Raw genomic sequence first — 18,083 nt, 5'->3', positions numbered from 1 at the left:
CTGTGGGACAGTGGGAATTATGAGATTAACATGTCATGGTGTCCCTCAACTCCTGCATATCAACCAATCAACATCCAGGATCCAAACAACTCATTTTATATTCAGAATTAATCTAAGATAAATCAAGAAATCTGTAATTCATTTTAACATTTCTGTTGAGGAGGTCTAAGTCACACAATTTTACATCTAGCTAAGATTTTTGGTGCATTAATTTTGAAGTGAATTTTTTTTCATGAAATCTAGCTGCTGCTGCGCTCTGTTGTTGAATCACAGCAAACACTTAATTGGAAAATCCTGTCCATAGTTCCCACCCCTACTGTTGACCAATCACAAACGAAGGGGCGTAGACTTCGGCCACCGAAATTCGACTTGCCTCAAGATAAAAACATTTTATGTTGTGTGTGCGAACAGCCGAAAACAAATAAGTCAAACACCAAAACGAACAAAAACATCACACATTTTAATTTAGGCATAATATAGGCACAAACTGTTTCGACTGGGAAGCATGCAACAGGCTTAACGAAAACGTGCTTACGTCGATGCAAAACTGCACTCGTATTGGTTACTTTTTTAGCGTGTTAAAGTGTTTTGTGGAATCAGAACTTTCTGATATCACAGGCTGATGTCCACCCATTCTGTCTGTTGAAGCAGGTAGGACAGCTAGGCAATCATGATCTTCAGTCGTTCTCTTAAGTTTTGTAGTAATCATCCAAGTAGAGATAAATAAATGCAAGTCTTAACATTAGGGTCACATTGATTTCTCAATTTAATCATTTTCTCAACTAACTGTCAGCAAAGAGTCAAACAAAAGAGGATATTTTATTAGATGTTGATACCGAGATACAGATACTAATGTGTTTATTGGTGCATTTTAAGCATAGCACAATTAAAATACATCAAAGACAATGAAGCTAGTCGCTAGCTCATTTTACCTGCTTCATGCGAAAGCAGAATACAAGATAGCCTACACACTGACTTTGCGCTAAGCATCAATAGATTACCCCATCTGTGTTTTAAGCCTGTAGAATATAGAACAAAACAATGCAGCACTAAATATATACTGTAGGTTCTTGCCATACGTTCTCTATCCCCATTGTAAAGTACGATCAAAGCTCCATCTGTTTCTGTTGCATATTTTTGGGCACAGTCTTTGCTGACATTTTTTGTCATCAAAAACCTCTATCCTCCTTTGTACTCAGACTCAGAATAAGTACTTGGACAACTGGCACAACTATAAACAAAAAGACAAAAAGCACAGCAGGTTACTGTAATGGAATTCATTTTGCTGGTGTGCGGTCCCCCCTCTGCTTCTCCTACCCAATCCATGGGTACCAGTGTTCAAATGCGACCACTCTTCGGCGGGTGTACCACAATTATTAACAGTCTCCCTCATAGTAGAATGGCTTTGTCATGGTAAGTCTTTGTAAATCACCTCTTTGTTGAGTCCAATGCTGCTGCAGACTACGCGACTAGGAGGGGGCAACAGCTCAGCACTCCTTCCTGGTTCTCACTGTCTTGCTGCTGTACTTTATGGGGATCCCCCAGCGTCTCATTAGATAGACATCAAACATGTAGGCGACCCCAGGCTCCAGGCCCCCGATCACGGCCGTCGTGACAGCCCGCCGAGGGTTTAGCTCCTGGAAGTATTTACACAGGACTCTCTCAGTGTCCGACCGTGACTCGGGCCCCATGCAGGGTGCCGTACCTCCCTTCTCCCCCTCGCCTTTACCCAGCCTCCGGCGGTACACGCAGTATAGGCTCCTCTCCTCTGTGCCCATCCAGGCCAGGGTGATGGATTCACAGCTCCTCAGCCTGTTGAAAGACTTAATCTGCAGGGTGGAGGGGAGCGAAGGTACCCCTTGACGATGGTAAGCAGAGGATGCCTGCATCTTAACAGAGGCCTTCAGCACCCCAAGAGCAGCTTGTCTGGGGGGCGCAGTACCCTCTCTCTCCAGGTGGATGAGGTAGGAGGGGCTGCCTTGGAGCCAGATCTGAGCCAAGTCTTCTCCCACAGCCTGGGAGCTAAGCTCTTGGCCCTTGCTGGAGACGGTGACCTTGATCTTCTCACTGCTACCGCAGCTCTGGAGAGTGAACAGGCCACTCTGCTGCCAACCCCGGGGACTGAAGCTAAAGAACTCCCCAGAGGTTGAGCCTCCATCCCGGAAGGTCACCCACCGGAGCTCCCCTTCCCTGAGTGGTGTGATAGCTGGTCGGGCCTCCTCATGTGTTTGAGCGAACGTTCCAGTATATGCTGCACTGGTTCCATTTAGCCTGTCAATCAAAAAGACGTCAAAGTAGTACTGCGTGTCGGGGACAAGCTCTGAAACAGTGCACACGCTCTCTGTTCCCTTACAAACACATTGGAGATCATCATGCTGGTCACGGAGCGCAGCAGGTGACCGGAGATCTGTTTCAGCATCCCACTGCTGCCACCACCAGTTTTTGAGAATCGGCCACACAGTTACTTTCCTTTGTTTGTCCTTCTTCTGCCGTTTCTTGTCTTTCTCCCGCTCTTTCCTGATGCCCTCCCGGGCAGCACAGAGGTTGTGGTAGTTGTGTTTGCGGTTGACAAGGACACAGTAGTCATAGCTGCGTTGGGTGTGCGGCAGTCTTGTGAGGGAGGTACTGGGGCCCCAGCTGAGGGTGACACTGGTCATTCCTACACCCAGGGTGTGGACATGGGGGTCAGAGGGAAGCTCTGGGAAGGCCCCTGAGGGCCCAGAGCCCTGATGGAGGTACACGCTAGCCCTGGTGTCCTGGTCCTTGGGGCGCAGCCTGAGGATGTAGATAGATGCTGGGGCGTTGGAAGGACCTGTGTAGGTGTCCATGGCGTTGCCAGTGTAGGTGTGTATCTTGTCCTCAGTCCCAGGCCCTCTCCACCACACCTCTGGCATACTCTTCTTGGTACTCCCTGTGCAGAAAACACTGTTAAGCCATGGGTCATTAATATTCTGCCTCATACATGCACACACATACTTACACTCACTAGAGAGAACATACATTCACACTCATTGAAGATACAGTCTTACAGTTCAATATGTATCTTGATTACTTTTAATGAATACAGTAGTCAACTCTAATCAATGAAGTGCAAAGAAGATTGTCCCTTATTCATATAAACCCCTTTTCACCATCATCCTTTATAATTTGTCCTTCCCTTGGGAAATAAAAGGGGACCAAATGTTACACAATCGAAGTGAATCATTTAGGCAGACGAGAAGGCTGGTGAGGGCCATGTTGCATAACATCATTGCTAGCCTAAATAGGCTACTTTTGGTAACTGACTTTTTGTGCTCACCGAGAGACTATATATATATTTTTAATTGAATGTAGTTATGTAGCTTAGACTTATCTGTTCTCTATTTAACCCTCAAGTTCTATTTCTGCAACTCTTTGAGAGGTTTCCATCAGATTTTCTATATTTTGGGTTTCACTTAGCCCATAGAAGCGCAAATAAAAACTATTGGGCATGAATATGAGACATTTCCCATGAAATGGTAAAGGTCAGAATTTAGCTGAATTTCAGTTTATACTGTATAGGCTATTACTCGCATGCCGTTCTGTACAAATCTATGTATATATCAATCTTATAAAAGTTATTTTAAAAAGCAGAACCCTCTCTATATGTGTTATTTTAAATGACAAATTTAAAAACCCTTATCCTCAAGTATTGGCAATACAGTGCCTTGCAAAAGTATTCATCCCCCTTGGCGTTTTTCCTATTTTGTTACATTACAACCTGTAATTTAACTAAATTTTTATTTGGATTTCATGTAATGGACATACACAAAATAGTCCAAATTTGTGAAGTGAAATGAAAAAAATAACTTGTTTCAAAAAATGTAAAGAAATGTATAAAAGTGAAAAGTGGTGAGTGCATATGTATACACCCCCTTTGCTATGAAGCCCCTAAATAAGATCTGCTGCAACCAATTACCTTCACAAGTCACATAATTAGTTAAATAAAGTTCACCTGTGTGCAATTTAAGTGTCACATGATCTGTCACATGATCTCAGTATATATATAATACATATACCTGTTCTGAAAGGCCCCAGAGTCTACAACACCACTAAGCAGGGGGCACCACCAAGAAAGTGGCACCATGAAGACCAAGGAGCTCTCCAAACAGGTCAGAGACAAAGTTGTAGAGAAGTACAGATGAGGGTTGGGTTATAAAAAAATATCAGAAACTTTGAACATCCCACAGAGCACCATTAAATCCATTGTAAAAAAAATATATGAATATGGCTCCACAAACCTGCCAAGAGCAGGCCGCCCACCAAAACTCATGGACCAGGCAAGGAGGGCATTATTCAGAAAGGCAACAAAGAGACCAAAGATAACCCTGAAGGAGCTGCAAAGCTCCACTGCGGAGATTGGAGTATCTGTCCATAGGATCACTTTAAGCCATACACTCCACAGAGCTGGGCTTTACGGAAGAGTGGCCAGAAAAAAGCCATTGCTTACAGAAAAAAATAAGCAAACGTGTTCGCCAAAAGGCATGTGAGAGACTCCCAAACATATGGAAGAAGGTACTCTGGTCAAATGTAGGTTTTTGGCCATCAAGGAAAACGCTATGTCTGGCGCAAACCCAGCACATCTCATCACCCCGACAACAACATCCCCACAGTGAAGCATGGTGGTGGCAGCATCATTCTGTGGGGATGTTTTTCATCGACAGGGACTGGGAAACTGGTCAGAATTGAAGGAATAATGGATGGCGCTAAATACAGGGAAATTCTTGAGGGAGACCTGTTTCTGTCTTCAAGAGATTTGAGACTGGGACAGAGGTTCACCTTTCAGCAGGACAATGACCCTAAGCATACTGCTAAAGCAACACTCGAGTGGTTTAAGTGGAAAAATGTAAATGTCTTGGAATGGCCTAGTCAAAGCCCAGACCTTAATCCAGTTGGGAATCTGTGGTATGACTTAAAGATTGCTGTACACCAGCGGAACCCATCCAACTTGAAGGAGCTGGAGTTGTTTTGCCTTGAAGAATGGGCAAAAATCACAAGTAGCTAGGTGTGCCAAGCTTATAGAGACATAACCCAAGAGACTTGCAGTTGTAATTGCTGCAAAAGGTGGCTCTACATTATAATAATTATGAATTAATATTAATAATATTAATAACAAGTATTGACTTTGGGGGGGTGAATAGTTAATAGTTATGCACTCTCAAGTTTTTTGTCTTATTTCTTGTTTGTTTCATAATAAAAAATATTTTGCATCTTCAAATTGGTAGGCATGTTGTGTAAATCACACGATACAAACCCCCGAAAAATCCATTTTAATTCCACGTTGTAAGACAACAAAATAGGAAAAATGCCAAGGGGGTGAATACTTTCGCAAGCCACTGTACTGTATGTGAGCCAGATATAATCATACTTTAATACAAACATCCATCTAATCTCTCTTACATTTAGGAAAAAAGTGTGACATTTAGATATTACTGTCCTTCTTGCTTTGAAGGTAAAATGGTTGGGCAGATTGTCCAGTGATATACTAGGCCTGGGCTCAGTACTGTGTGTGTGTGAGTAAGAGAGGGAGAGAGGAAAAGAGAGAGAGGTGGATAGAGAGAGCAAGACCAATGGACTGATTAAGTCTCTCCTATCTTGTAGACATTTATGACCAGGGTTAGTCTTTAAATGGACACTATGTCAAAAATAAATGGCTCCAGTGTGAATTGGATTGAGGTGTAATGAAACTGAATTGATATGAATAGGAATTGCATGTGAGAGGGTGTTGTGTGTAGTTGCCTTTATTTTCTATCAGTGTTTCCCACTTACAGTGTAGATTTTTAGGCGGTTTGTCCTTCAGGGTTCGGGCTGCGAGGGTCCATTCGATGGGGAGGTCACAGGGACTGACGGTCACAGACATCATCACAACCTTCTTCTTCAATGTGAAGTACAGTCTGCACGAATATAGGTACCACATGAAAAAGGGATTGTCTATGAAATTCTCATGTATTTTTCTTCCCCCTTACAAATGTAACAACATACTGTTACTAAGAAAAGTACTGTACATGTAGCCGTCAAAGCATTCCAAGTGTTTTTAGAAAATGTCCACTCCTTTGTTTCTCCCCTACACTGTTAAGCTCGTAAAGCAAACAAGGAGAGTTCAACTAACGATCTGTGATAAGCTTTCATCGACCTGCGCTGTACAGATGGATATCTCTTTGCTGTAACCTTCTAAAATCGTGCATAGCATGAAGACATCAATGTTGCTTTGGAATGTTGGGCAATTATAGGACCATGAAACATTTGTCATTGGATTGCTACATTAGATATCCCTCCTCACCGTGTGCGATGACAATCCACAGAACTGCAGACTATGGACACACAATGTTAGACTACAGGTGTCAATCCAACATCACATTTCTGTGCTTAGACATTCTGGTCTCCTTCTACAAGCTGTAGAAGCTCCTTCTATTGTTCATCTCCTCCACAATATAATTACATTCAAATTCACCAATTAACCATGACTATCATTATCAATCACCAACTCAGTCAGCAATATTTGATCATCTTTGTATTTTCACCAACATAACTCATCAAGGTGAGACATTCAATATTGAGATGTAATTGACCTCTATGTTGTCATAGGCTCCGGAATAATTACTCTGCCCATTGAAAAATAGTATCATTCTTTTACATATATTTTCTGGATCAACTGCTGATGTGCTGCAGTTTATCAACAGCTGTGCCGTGCTAATGTTGTCAAGGGCAATACATAGTTTAACTGATTGATTAATTAGAATCATAATTAGCGGATTTTTTTCTCATTTAAAAAAAAATCTGTTTTGTAATGCATGGCTGCATGGATGGACAGATGGACAGCTCACAGGGATGCCCATATTCCAATTTACAGCTCCCAGGGTTAGAGCTCTACCACTGACATGATCAGCAGAGCCCGGGCCAAGCGGGTTGCTCTTCCTGCCCATGGGGCCACACTACACTCAACCACTGCCTTTCCAACAACCAAAGAAATGGCTATTAAGATTAAGGCTATCATTGTTTTTGCTCAAACCCATGAAGAATTACACAGGAAATTACCATTTAGGTAGCTTGTAATAACATAGCCTATTGTTGTGACATCATTTTAAACAGGGGCCTTTCTTAAGTATTTCAATCTTTGTCCAGGACACGGAACATAAACATTCAGTGTGCAATACTATCCACCTCCCCTGACGTGGTCTCTGTACTGTACCTCCGGGTGCGTCCTTTGGGCAGATGTATGGAGGTGACCTTTCCATCAGGCAGCCAGGCGGTGGGGCGGAGTGGCACCTCATTCTCAGGGGCCAGAGCCGAGTGTCCTTGGGGCCAGGAGGGGCCACAGAGGAGAGTCACGGCCAGGCAGAGATACCAGGACAGGGCCATTGCTGCCATCATTCACACTGTCACCACTCTGCCGTCTCCCAGGGACTGAAAGAGCAGGGGAAAGGTCAAAAGCATCCATCAGTTCCATCACATACAGTTCTGCTCCTACTGTTCATGATGTACTAAAGAGGTCTAGCAGCAGATGATTCATTGATATGAGGAAACATTTCCGCTATTCACACGGAATTATTCATGCGGGAAAGCAAATTGCCACGCTATATTACTGGGATCTGTATAGCGCAGCTTGACACTTGGTGAAAAATCACTCATCGTACAACTTTCAAAGCATGAAGTGGGTTGCAAATATCTCTCAGAAGTGGATTCATTTGAATATATAGATCTATTTATAGTATGCCAGTACAAATGGGTTTGTTCTCTAAATAGAGGGTATTTTTTCATGGTCGTTGCAGCCTTTGTTAACGGAAATCCGCCACTTTAGTTTGGAAAAACACAAACAACATCTGGAGGTGCTTCAGTATAATCCAATTGGAAGACAGATTCTCTTGACAAAAGCAGACAAAGCCACAAGAACTTTGAAACAGATTTCAGATTCGGCTGTTTTTTCTTTCCTGTTCTCACTGTTGTGGTGATTTGTAGATATGATTACAGGTCTTGGCTCCCGTCCCCAGAGAAAAAATGCATTCATTCAAAGTCACAGTCTTCAAAAACGCCTGCTTCTCAACGTGTGTTTGTCGGCGTCAAGGCTGTACCCTGCAGATCAGATGACAATTGTACGTAGGTTCTAGGCATATGCATCTGAGTCTTGATCAGGCCCTGGGACCTCTGAGTTACAACAACAGTTGCATCATTACAAAGTATGGAGGATCTCATTATCCAAGTAGTGGAGTGAACAACCCATAAAGCTTTTACAGAGAGGGAGAAAGGGAGAGAGAGAGAAATGAGAGAGGGAGGTGAGAAAGATTGAAAGATTGAGAAATGAGAGATGCAGAGTGAGGGAGAGTGAGAGAACATTTTGAGAAACGAGAAGAGGGGGAGGCTGGGGTCCAGAGTAATAAATGAGAAATGGAGCAAAAGAAGGGAAAGTGTGATGGAAGGAGGCACATATATTGAAATGATTGGTGTTTTCTACAGCTTCACGTCTAATGGGTTCATAACTGGTGCCACATACTGTATAGTGCACTCGGAAAGTATTCACACCCTTTGACTTTTTCCCACATTTTGTTATGTTACAGCCTTATTCTAAAATTGATTTGTTTTAATTGTCCATATCAATCTAGACACAAAACCCCTTAATGACAAAGCAAAAATCAAAATCAAAAATGAAATATTCCATTTACATAAGTATTCAGATGCTTTACTCAGGCCTGAATTCCAAGCGTCACATCTGGAGGAAACCAGGCACCACTCATATACCGTCCCTACGGTGAGGCATGGTGGTGGCAGCATCATGCTGTGGGGATGTTTTTCAGCGGCAAGGGCTGGGAAACTAGTCGTTCTTGAGGGAAAGATGAACAAAGTACAGAGAGATCGTTGATGAAAACCTGCTACAGAGTTCTCAGGACCTCAGACTGGGGCGAAGGTTCACCTTTCAACAGGACAACGACCCTAAGCACACAGCCAAGACAACGCAGGACTGGCTTCGGGACAAGTCTCTGTATGTCCTTGAGTGGACCAGCCAGAACCCGGACTTGAACCTGACTGAACATTTCTGGAGACACCTGAAAATAGCTGTGCAGCGATGCTCCCCATCCAACCTGACAAAGCTTGAGAGGATCTGCAGAGAAGAATGGGAGAAACTCCCCAAATAAATCAAATCAAATCTTATTTCTCACATACACATGGTTAGCAGATGTTAATGCGAGTTTAGCGAAATGCTTGGGCTTCTAGTTCAAACAGTGCAGTAATATCTAACAATATTATCTAACAAGTAATCTAACAATTCCCCAACAATTCCCTAATACACACAAATCTAAAGGGGTGAATGAGAATATGTACATGTAAGTATATGGATGAGTGATGGCAAAGATGCAATAGATGGTATAAAAAAGTATATACATGTGATATGAGTAATGTAAGATATGTAAACATTATTAAAGTGGCATTATTTAGAGTGCATTGTATAAAGTGACTAGTGATCCATTTATTAAAGTGGCCAGCGATTGGGTCTTAATGTAGGCAGCAGCCTCTCTGAGTTAGTGATTGCTGTTTAGCAGTCTGATGGCCTTGAGATAGAAGCTGTTTTTCAGTCTCTCAGTCCCAGCTTTGATGCACCTGTACTGACCTCACCGTCTAGATGGTAACAGTGTGAACAGGCAGTGGCTCTGGTGGTTGATGTCCTTGATGATCTTATTGGCCTTCCTGTGACATTGGGTGTTGTAGGTGTCACGGAGGGTAAGTAGTTTGCCCCCAGTGATGCGTTGTGCAGACCACACCACCCTCTGGAGAGCCTTGCAGTTGAGGGTGGTGCAGTTGCCGTACCAGGCTGTGATACAGCCCGACAGGATGCTCTCGATTGTGCATCTGTAAAAGTTTGTCAGGGTTTTGGGTGACAAGCCAAATTTCTTCAGCCTCCTGAGGTTGAAGAGGCGCTGTTGCGCCTTCTTCACCACACTGTCTGTGTGAGTGGACCATTTCAGTTTGTCTGTGATGTGTACGCTGAGGAACTTAAAACTTTCCACCTTCTCCACTGCTGTCCCTTCGATGTGGATAAGGGGGTGCTCCCGCTACTGTTTCCTGAAGTCCACGAACATCTCCTTTTGTTTTGTTGATGTTGAGTGAGAGGTTGTTTTCCCGACACCACACTCCGAGTGCCCTCACCTCCTCCCTGTAGGCTATCTTGTCGTTGTTGGTTATCAAGCCCACTACTGTTGTGTCGTCTGCAAACTTGATGATTGAGTTTAAGGCGTGCATGGCCACGCAGTCGTGGGTGAACAGGGAGTACAGGAGGGGGATGAGCATGCACCCTTGTGGGGCCCCAGTGTTGAGGGTCAGCGAAGTTGAGATGTTGTTTCCTACCTTTACTACCTGGGAGTGGCCCGTCAGAAAGTCCAGGACCCAATTGCACAGAGCGGGTTTGAGACTCAGGGCCTCCAGCTTGATGATGAGCTTGGGGGGTACTATGATGTTGAATGCTGAGCTGTAGTCAATGAACAGCACTCTTACATAGGTATTAATTTTCTCCAGATGGGATAGGGCAGTGTGCAGTGTGATGGCGATTGCGTCGTCTGTGGATCTGTTGGGGCGGTATGCAAACTGAAGTGGGTCTAGGGTGGCCGGTAAGGTGGAGGTGATATGATACTTGACTAGTCTTCAAAGCCCTTTCATGATGACAGAAGTGAATGCTACGGGGTGGTAGTCACTTAGTTCAGTTATCTTTGCCTTCTTGGGTACAGGAACAATGGCAGCCATCTTGAAGCATGTGAGGACAACAGACTGGGATAAGGAACGATTGAATATGTTCGTAAACACATCAGCCAGCTGGTCTGCGCATGCTTTGAGGACGCGACTAAGGATGCTGTCTAGCCCGGCATCCTTGCGAGGGTTAACACGTTTAAATGTTTTACTCTTTCCATGGTTAAATGTGGTGGATCGCGCTTTCAGTTTTGCGCTAATGCCGCATCCACGTTTTCTGGTTAGGGTAGGTTTTAATAGTCACAGTGGGTACAACATCTCCAATGCATTTCTTTATAAACGCACTCACCGAGTCAGCGTATAAGTCAATGTTGTTCTCTGAGTCTGACCAGAACATATTCCAGTCCGCGTGAGCAAAACATTGGCCAAAACATCAACCAGGTGTGCCAAGCTTGTAGCGTCATACCCAAGAAGACTCGAGGCTGTAATCGCTGCCAAAAGTGTTTCAACAAAGTACTGAGTAAAGGGTCTGAATACTTGTGCAAATGTAATATTTCAGTATTTTGGTTTTAATAAATTTGCCTGTTTTTGCTCTGTCGTTATGGGGTATTGTGTGTAGATTGATGAGGGGTAAAAAACTATTTAATACATTTTAGAATAGGGCTGTAACGTAACAAAATGAGAATAAAGTGAAGGGGTCTGAATACTTTCCAAGCGCACAGTATGCTGCATACTTCTAGGCCCATATTTATATTTACAAGACTGAGTGCTGATCTAGGATCAGCATATCAAGCGTCTCAAAGTATGATGTTTTTATATATTTGAACCGTCAATTTTTACACAATGCTTTTTTTTCTGCATTTCTGACTGGATTTATATATCTGGATGAAATAAAGACAACCTCTCTTTTAGTGGAGTATATCTGGGCCTCAATTTCACTTGGTTACAGGAAAATGGTTATAGAATATGTGGGATTGAAGATGCAATCTTCAGAACTGCAGCCAGATAATTAACTCTCTTCGCCACCAGGGGATAGCTTTGGCCTTGTGGAGCTTTTTTATCAGTCAAATATGGTCAAATATGGTCAAATAAGGACACATAACACAATTTCTGAGTTATTAAAATGTTCACATCCTCTTCAAATTCTGTGTACTTGTAAGACTGTAATTTGTGATTTTCGTTCTTCATCATGTGTTGAAAGTCTTGTGAAATGTGACAGACTCTGAACCATCAAACTAAATACGTTTTCTTTTTTTTAACCTTTTATCAATTACAAAATCACATTTCATAAGATTCTCAACATATGTGATGAAGAAAGAAAATCATAATATACAGTGTTACAATTACACAGAATATGAAGAGGATGGGAACATTTTAATAACTGTTCTGTGTTGTGTCCTGATTGACCATGTTTGACTGGGGAAAAAAACACAAGGCCATAGCTATCCACCGGTGTCGCAGAAGGTTAATTATCTTTCTAGTGGAACCAAACATTGCAGGTTCAAAGCCTGCATGTGCAAATTGTCAACATATGATGTGAATAAGTATGTTTGTGTAATTAAATGTCCTATGAATGAAATAATGTGCACATTATCAACATATTAAGTGTAGAACATATGGGTGTCTTTGTATGATTAAATGTTGTTCAAATGTCCTGTGAATGAAATGTAAAAGGAATGTTTCTCTATATCACCCAAAAGTACACTATGCGAATTGACGCTATATCTGGAGAGAAACACAATGGGGATGTATTCCAATCTGTTTATGTTTTAAGGAGCTACACAAACTTAAATATAACATTTTCTAAACGTTCTTGAAATGTTCTGAGGACCTCAAAGAAAAGGTCAAATGTATATTGTGTGAACATCAATAAAATATCACCTTAAACATAAAACAATGCTATGAACGTCATAAAAACGAACTTACAACTGAACAGTTCTAGTGTTTTGGGAACCTATCTCTTGTCATAGTCTCACAATGTTCCCACAACCTAAATAAATGTTTTAGGAACTTTTGAAGAACATCAAAAATGTGTTCTGGGAATGTTCTTGCAACTTCAGGCAACATTTTTTTCAACCTAATAGAAACATTGTTATAATGAGCACAAATGGACAGTTTTTGTGTTTTTGGAACATATCTCTTGTCGTATCCACACAATGTTCCCATAACCTAATGAAACATGCAGGGAACATTATAATAACAGACAAAATGTGCTCTGGGAAAATTATTGTAAAACCAGGTGAATGTTTTTGCACCCTAAAAGAAACATTGTAGAATCTTCCGCACAACTGTACAGTTTTTATGTTTGGGAACATACTGTATCATTAGTAATGTCCCCACAATGTTTCCACCAAATTGTTCCCACAACATAATGAAACATTCTGGGAACCTTTAAAGAACAAATGAAATGTGTTCTGGGAACATTCTTTTAACATCTTGTGAAGGTTTTATACTCCCTAAAAGAAGCGCCGTATAATCATCTGCACAATTGGACAGTTTTTGTGTTTTGGGAACATATATTTTTCTTCTCATTACACTCTTCCCACAACCAAATGAAACATTCTAGGTGCCTTTAAAAAACAGATTAAATGTGTTCTAGGAATGTTCTTGCAACATCAGGCAAATGTTTTATACAAACATTCTATAATCATCACCATGACTGGACAGTTTTTGTGTTATGAGAAGATTTACTCAGACCTAACAAATGTTCTGGGAACTTTCACAGAACCAATTTTGGTTTGCTTTGTTATCGGTATAGACACTGTGTCAGATGTCTTCTGTCCTAGACTTAGGGGGTCCCATCTGCCTCCTGTGAGTGGGTTAGAGGGACAGATTAAATGGCATGGGTAGGTCCCCAAAGGATTTTGTGTATCCTCACTAATATGGGATATGGTTTGGGGGGACATGATATGGCGAGGGAGTCGGAGGTGGAGTGTAGAGGGTGCTTCTACCCCACTGCTAGTGTGTCTGAGTGTGTTAGCCATCTCTCTCCCTTTTATCCACCACCCCCTCTTTCTCATCATCCCTTTCGCTCTCTCTCTCACACTCTCGCTCGCTCGCTCTCTCTCTCTCACACACACACACACACACACACACACACACACACACACACACACACACACACACACACACACACACACACACACACACACACACACACACACGCACACACACACACATTATTGCTAGATCTCTCTGATGTCCTCCTTCATTATGTCCTCTTTCCTTCTGCTATCACTTCCCACTACACAATCACACTTAGCAACTCTTATGGGGAGCTAGAGGAACATACTGAGATACCGGCTGACAGAGAGACAGAGAAAAAGGCAGGTTGACTGACAGAGAGACATACAAATGATTGACAGACAAGCGGTCATAGTGAAACAGTGGTTTAGAGGAAAGCTACAGTATGTAGAAAATGAAGTAAATAAAACCCAGAAAAAATACATAAAAAGCTTCACTATTTGCATCATCTGTTTGTCCCACCGACAACAAACCCAAAGTACTCCAAACCCCCACACAGCTTTCTCCAACCTCCTGAGGCTGAGAGAAAAAAATGAACTGCTCTGATGTAGAAACAAGTTTGAATAACATCCAGACTTGTTTATCGATGTGAACATTTCAAGATGATGCACACACAGGCACTTGACAACAACATGCTTGTCCTTACCTCACAGAGCAGACAGACTCTCCCACTCCGGAGCAGAATATGAGGGATGAGAGGAGAGATGGACGAAATAAAAAGGCAGGTTGACTGACAGAGAGACAGACAAAGGATTGACAGACAAGCAGTCATAGTGAAACGTACAGTGGTTTAGAGGAAAGCTATAGTATGTAGAAAATTAAGTAAAAAAACACACAAAAAAACATAAAAGCTTCATTATTTGCGTCATGTACTTGTCCCACCGACAACAAACCCAAAGTACTCCAAACCCCCACACAGCTTTCTCCAACCTCCTGAGGCTGAGAGAAAAAAATGAACTGCTCTGATGTAGAAACAAGTTTGAATAACATCCAGACTTGTTTATCGATGTGAACATTTCAAGATAATGCACACACAGGCACTTGACAACAACATGCTTGTCCTTACCTCACAGTGCAGACAGACTCTCCCACTCCAGAGCAGAATATGAGGGATGAGAGGAGAGATGAACGAAAGGAGGATGAGAGATGGACGGGAGGAGGAGCTCGAGCAAACAACACAGGTTGTTGTTGGATGCCCCTTTCCCTCCCTTGGAGCTTGCTTTCTGCTTTAGTAGGTGTCCGGCTGCCTCAGCACCACTCTCAGTGTGGTGTCAGGTCCCAAAGCACAGTATTGGGTATCTGTAGGTCCCACTCAGTCACACGTGGAGCCTTACCCCATACGAGTCCTACAAGATCTGTGATCGCTATGTGAATGTCATCGTCTGTGAGTGAAGCTTCTCTCTCTTTTCTTCTCTATCCTCTTCTCCTATTTCTCTCTATTTTTTTCCCTCTCAAATGTCTCTCCTCTTCTCCAGTCCAGTTCAGATCTCAGTGAGCAGCACAAATCAAACAGAGGTAGGCACACGTGTGTAGTGTGTGTGTATGTGTGTTCAGGGTGGTGAGGTCACAGAGTGGGAGTGGGGGTGGTGGTGAGGGGAGTGTGTGTGTGCAGAAGGTGGGGGGGAGTTGTCAGAGGTAGTGGTGGAGAATGGAGAGGGGGTGAATGATGATACAAAACTTGCCCACATTAACCATTTGCTGGTTAACATTTTAACATCTTGACCATGTTCTGTTATAATATTCACCCGGCACAGCCAGAAGAGGACTGGCCACCCCTCATAGCCTGGTTCCTCTCTAGGTTTCTTCCTAGGTTTTTGGCCTTTCTCAGGAGTTTTTCCTAGGGAGTTTTTCCCAGCCACCGTGCTTCTTTCACATGCATTGCTTGCTGTTTGGGGTTTTAGGCTGGGTTTCTGTACAGCACTTTGAGATTTCAGCTGATGTACGAAGGGCTATATAAATAAATTTGATTTGATTTGATTTGACGATCTGATAAGATCTATATTGAGTATGAACTGTGGGAGCTTGACGTCACATTTTCTTCTGCCATTTGATTTGGTGCCTCTAATTGACTATGAACACAAGAATAACAAACAGCAGTCATGTCAATGACAAACCACAACGCAGCAGAGTGTTGTGAACTGAAAATGTACACAACGTAGGGCAAGAAACAAAAATCTAAGTTGGGGTGGAGTGGTGTGGTGTGGTATGGTGTGAGGAGGTATGGGTCAAGTACAGCTCTCAGAGGAGCAAGGTGCACATTGACACACAAAGACACACAATGGAGAACCGCATGTAGGTACTCTTTCTTCCGGTCTTCAGTCAATATCATCAGAAAACCAAAGAGGCCGTTTGCATTGTGTGCTAACTCCCCTCTCTTTTCTCTCGCCCGTGCTTTTCCCACCCATTCTCTAGCTACTTCAGTAGGACTATTGAGGTCCTCTGAATGGAGCCACTTCACCCAGAGGGAGTATTGTCTGTCCTTAGACAAACCTGAGAGCCCTCTGCAATATGGGGGCTTAAAGCAAAACCTCCTGGAAAAAAATAGATTAATATATTAATGATCAGAGCAGTGGCAAAATCTGTTTCCCCTTTTAGGAAGGACCCCTCACTGCTGCTGGACTCTCTTTCAAAGCTAACAGCTCTCCCCTCTCTCTCTCTCCCTGGCCCACTTTAGAATCCCTCTGAAGTTTTAAAAGTTGACAATCTGGCAGAGCACGATATGGCTGATGCGTTTGAAGGCAAGATTCTGATTAACCTTTTGGGGTTATAGCCTATATACAACTGACTGTCCGTATATTTAATTTATTTCAGTGCTGCTGTTTAGTGCAGGAAATGGATCAGCGTATCTGATGGAGCCAAAGTAATGTCAGAAGAATATTCCTGTCCCATAATTCACCTCTCTCCCGTTGTATCTGTAAGGTAACTCAGCCTGCATGCTGGCATATGACAGGTATATCAGGACAGACATCCACAAAATGCACACTATCTCTCCGTCTGTCGTTTTCTCTCTCTCTGGTGGGATCTGCACCATCAGCGCTGGCCTGAATATTTATTTTGATCGCACTGCTTTCCCTCTCTTGTGTTGCCTTTAATAACTTATCGACAAACAGTCACTGGACTAACTCGATCCGCTGAGAGCAACAAAAACCAAGACAGAAAATGTAATTTAAATAATTGCATGGCAGAAACCACAAAATTGCTGGTTTCATTTATTATTTATGTCTGCTTACGAGTCATGCATAATGCAGCAGGCCGTCTTTATGACAATCATGTATTAAATATCATGTTTTTAAGGCCAGGGCTCAGTCGTACGGGACAGACAGCTGGGCTACTGTCTGCAGAGCGGTAGTGGCACAGTACTGCGCCTATGTTGTAAAGTGTTGCGTGGGCAGTGTTTGAGAAAGAAAGAAAGAAAGAAAGAAAGAAAGAAAGAAAGAAAGAAAGAAAGAAAGAAAGGGCGCTAGCTGACAACGGGTTAACAGGAATCTTTATTTTTAACAACATATCAACACCAGCCACCCATCTGCTCCTGAGCTGGCAGAGAGTCCCTTGAGAGAGAGAGAGAGAGAGAGAGAGAGAGAAGAGATAGAGAGAGGGAGGGAGAGTAAGAGAAAGAGAGAGAGAGAGAGAGAGAGAGGACAAACACCATCTCAGATCAGATCACCAGGGGGAGAGGAAAAGGTTGGGTTGGGAGGTGGGAAAGATTGAGCTACTCAACTTCCAACATGACAACAGAAAGAGAAGGGAATGATTGTAGGTGAGTGTGAGTAAGTAGGGAGGGACAACTGGCTGGGATGGGATAGGCAGCCTTTGGATCAGTATTAGCCTTCCCTGGGTGTGGGAGGGTAGGTTTGAAGGTGGGGCAGGTGGTCCTGAGGTAATAAGTTGGAATGTATCAACGTAGGGGGATGAAGACACAAAGAGGGAGGGGAAGCTGGGACCTCCAGGAGTGGCGCCAACAATTCATTTCATTTTCACAGATAAAGGAGCAAGTCCCCTGGGATGGGGGAGCAATTGAAGGTGGGACTTTGTATTCAGATCTCCTTTCCCCTCGCCGTGGTGACTGCGTTAACAGCTTGATTTGCAGGTCACTCATTAGCAAATACAGTCTGCTCTCAATTGGCTCTGGCTGATCTCTGATCACATACCTATATCTCTTCATTTACAGCTGCCCTCGCCGTCTGTTTTTTTTCCTATCTTATTTTTTCTAACTCTGATATGTTTTACAGCCTCCAGTGGTCTCGTCTTCATCAAAAGTGATGAGAGCGAATCTGAGACATCAGGAAAAAAATCTTGTTTTGATTCTTTGGTTTTTTTCTGGACACATTGCAACTCTCATTCCTCATTTGCCCCATGTCTGGGAAGCATCT

General features: G+C 42.9%; 1 protein-coding gene across 2 annotated transcripts; it reads right to left on the bottom strand.

The window, feature by feature from the left end:
• Positions 1-441: 441 nt before the first annotated feature.
• LOC115153264 (protein NDNF) lies at positions 442-15,218 on the bottom strand. Of its 2 annotated transcripts, none has more exons than XM_029698518.1 (4): positions 14,780-15,218; positions 7,208-7,422; positions 5,788-5,912; positions 442-2,911 (listed from the first exon to the last, which is right to left on the bottom strand). In XM_029698518.1, the coding sequence occupies exons 2-4, from the start codon at positions 7,387-7,389 to the stop codon at positions 1,488-1,490; spliced, it is 1,731 nt and encodes a 576-aa protein (XP_029554378.1). In that variant the 5' UTR covers positions 7,390-7,422; positions 14,780-15,218; the 3' UTR covers positions 442-1,487. The 2 variants fall into 2 exon arrangements, with proteins under 2 accessions (XP_029554378.1, XP_029554379.1); XM_029698519.1 differs by lacking the exon at positions 14,780-15,218 and adding an exon at positions 14,360-14,699.
• Between the last annotated feature and the right edge of the window lie 2,865 nt (positions 15,219-18,083).

The sequence above is a fragment of the Salmo trutta genome, chromosome 18 (assembly GCF_901001165.1).
Source record: "Salmo trutta chromosome 18, fSalTru1.1, whole genome shotgun sequence".
NCBI lineage: Eukaryota > Metazoa > Chordata > Actinopteri > Salmoniformes > Salmonidae > Salmo > Salmo trutta.
Note: the sequence above shows the minus strand (reverse complement) of the source record. Positions and strands in the feature narration are given on the sequence as shown.

Coding starts and splice junctions, on each gene's coding strand:
- LOC115153264 (XM_029698518.1), bottom strand. CDS start 7,389: ATGATGGCAGCAATGGCCCTGTCCTGGTATCTCTGCCTGGCCGTGACT. Junction 5,913..7,207: donor CCCAAAGGACGCACCCGGAG/GTACAGTACAGA, acceptor ATATTCGTGCAG/ACTGTACTTCACATTGAAGA. Junction 2,912..5,787: donor ACCGCCTAAAAATCTACACT/GTAAGTGGGAAA, acceptor TTTTCTGCACAG/GGAGTACCAAGAAGAGTATG.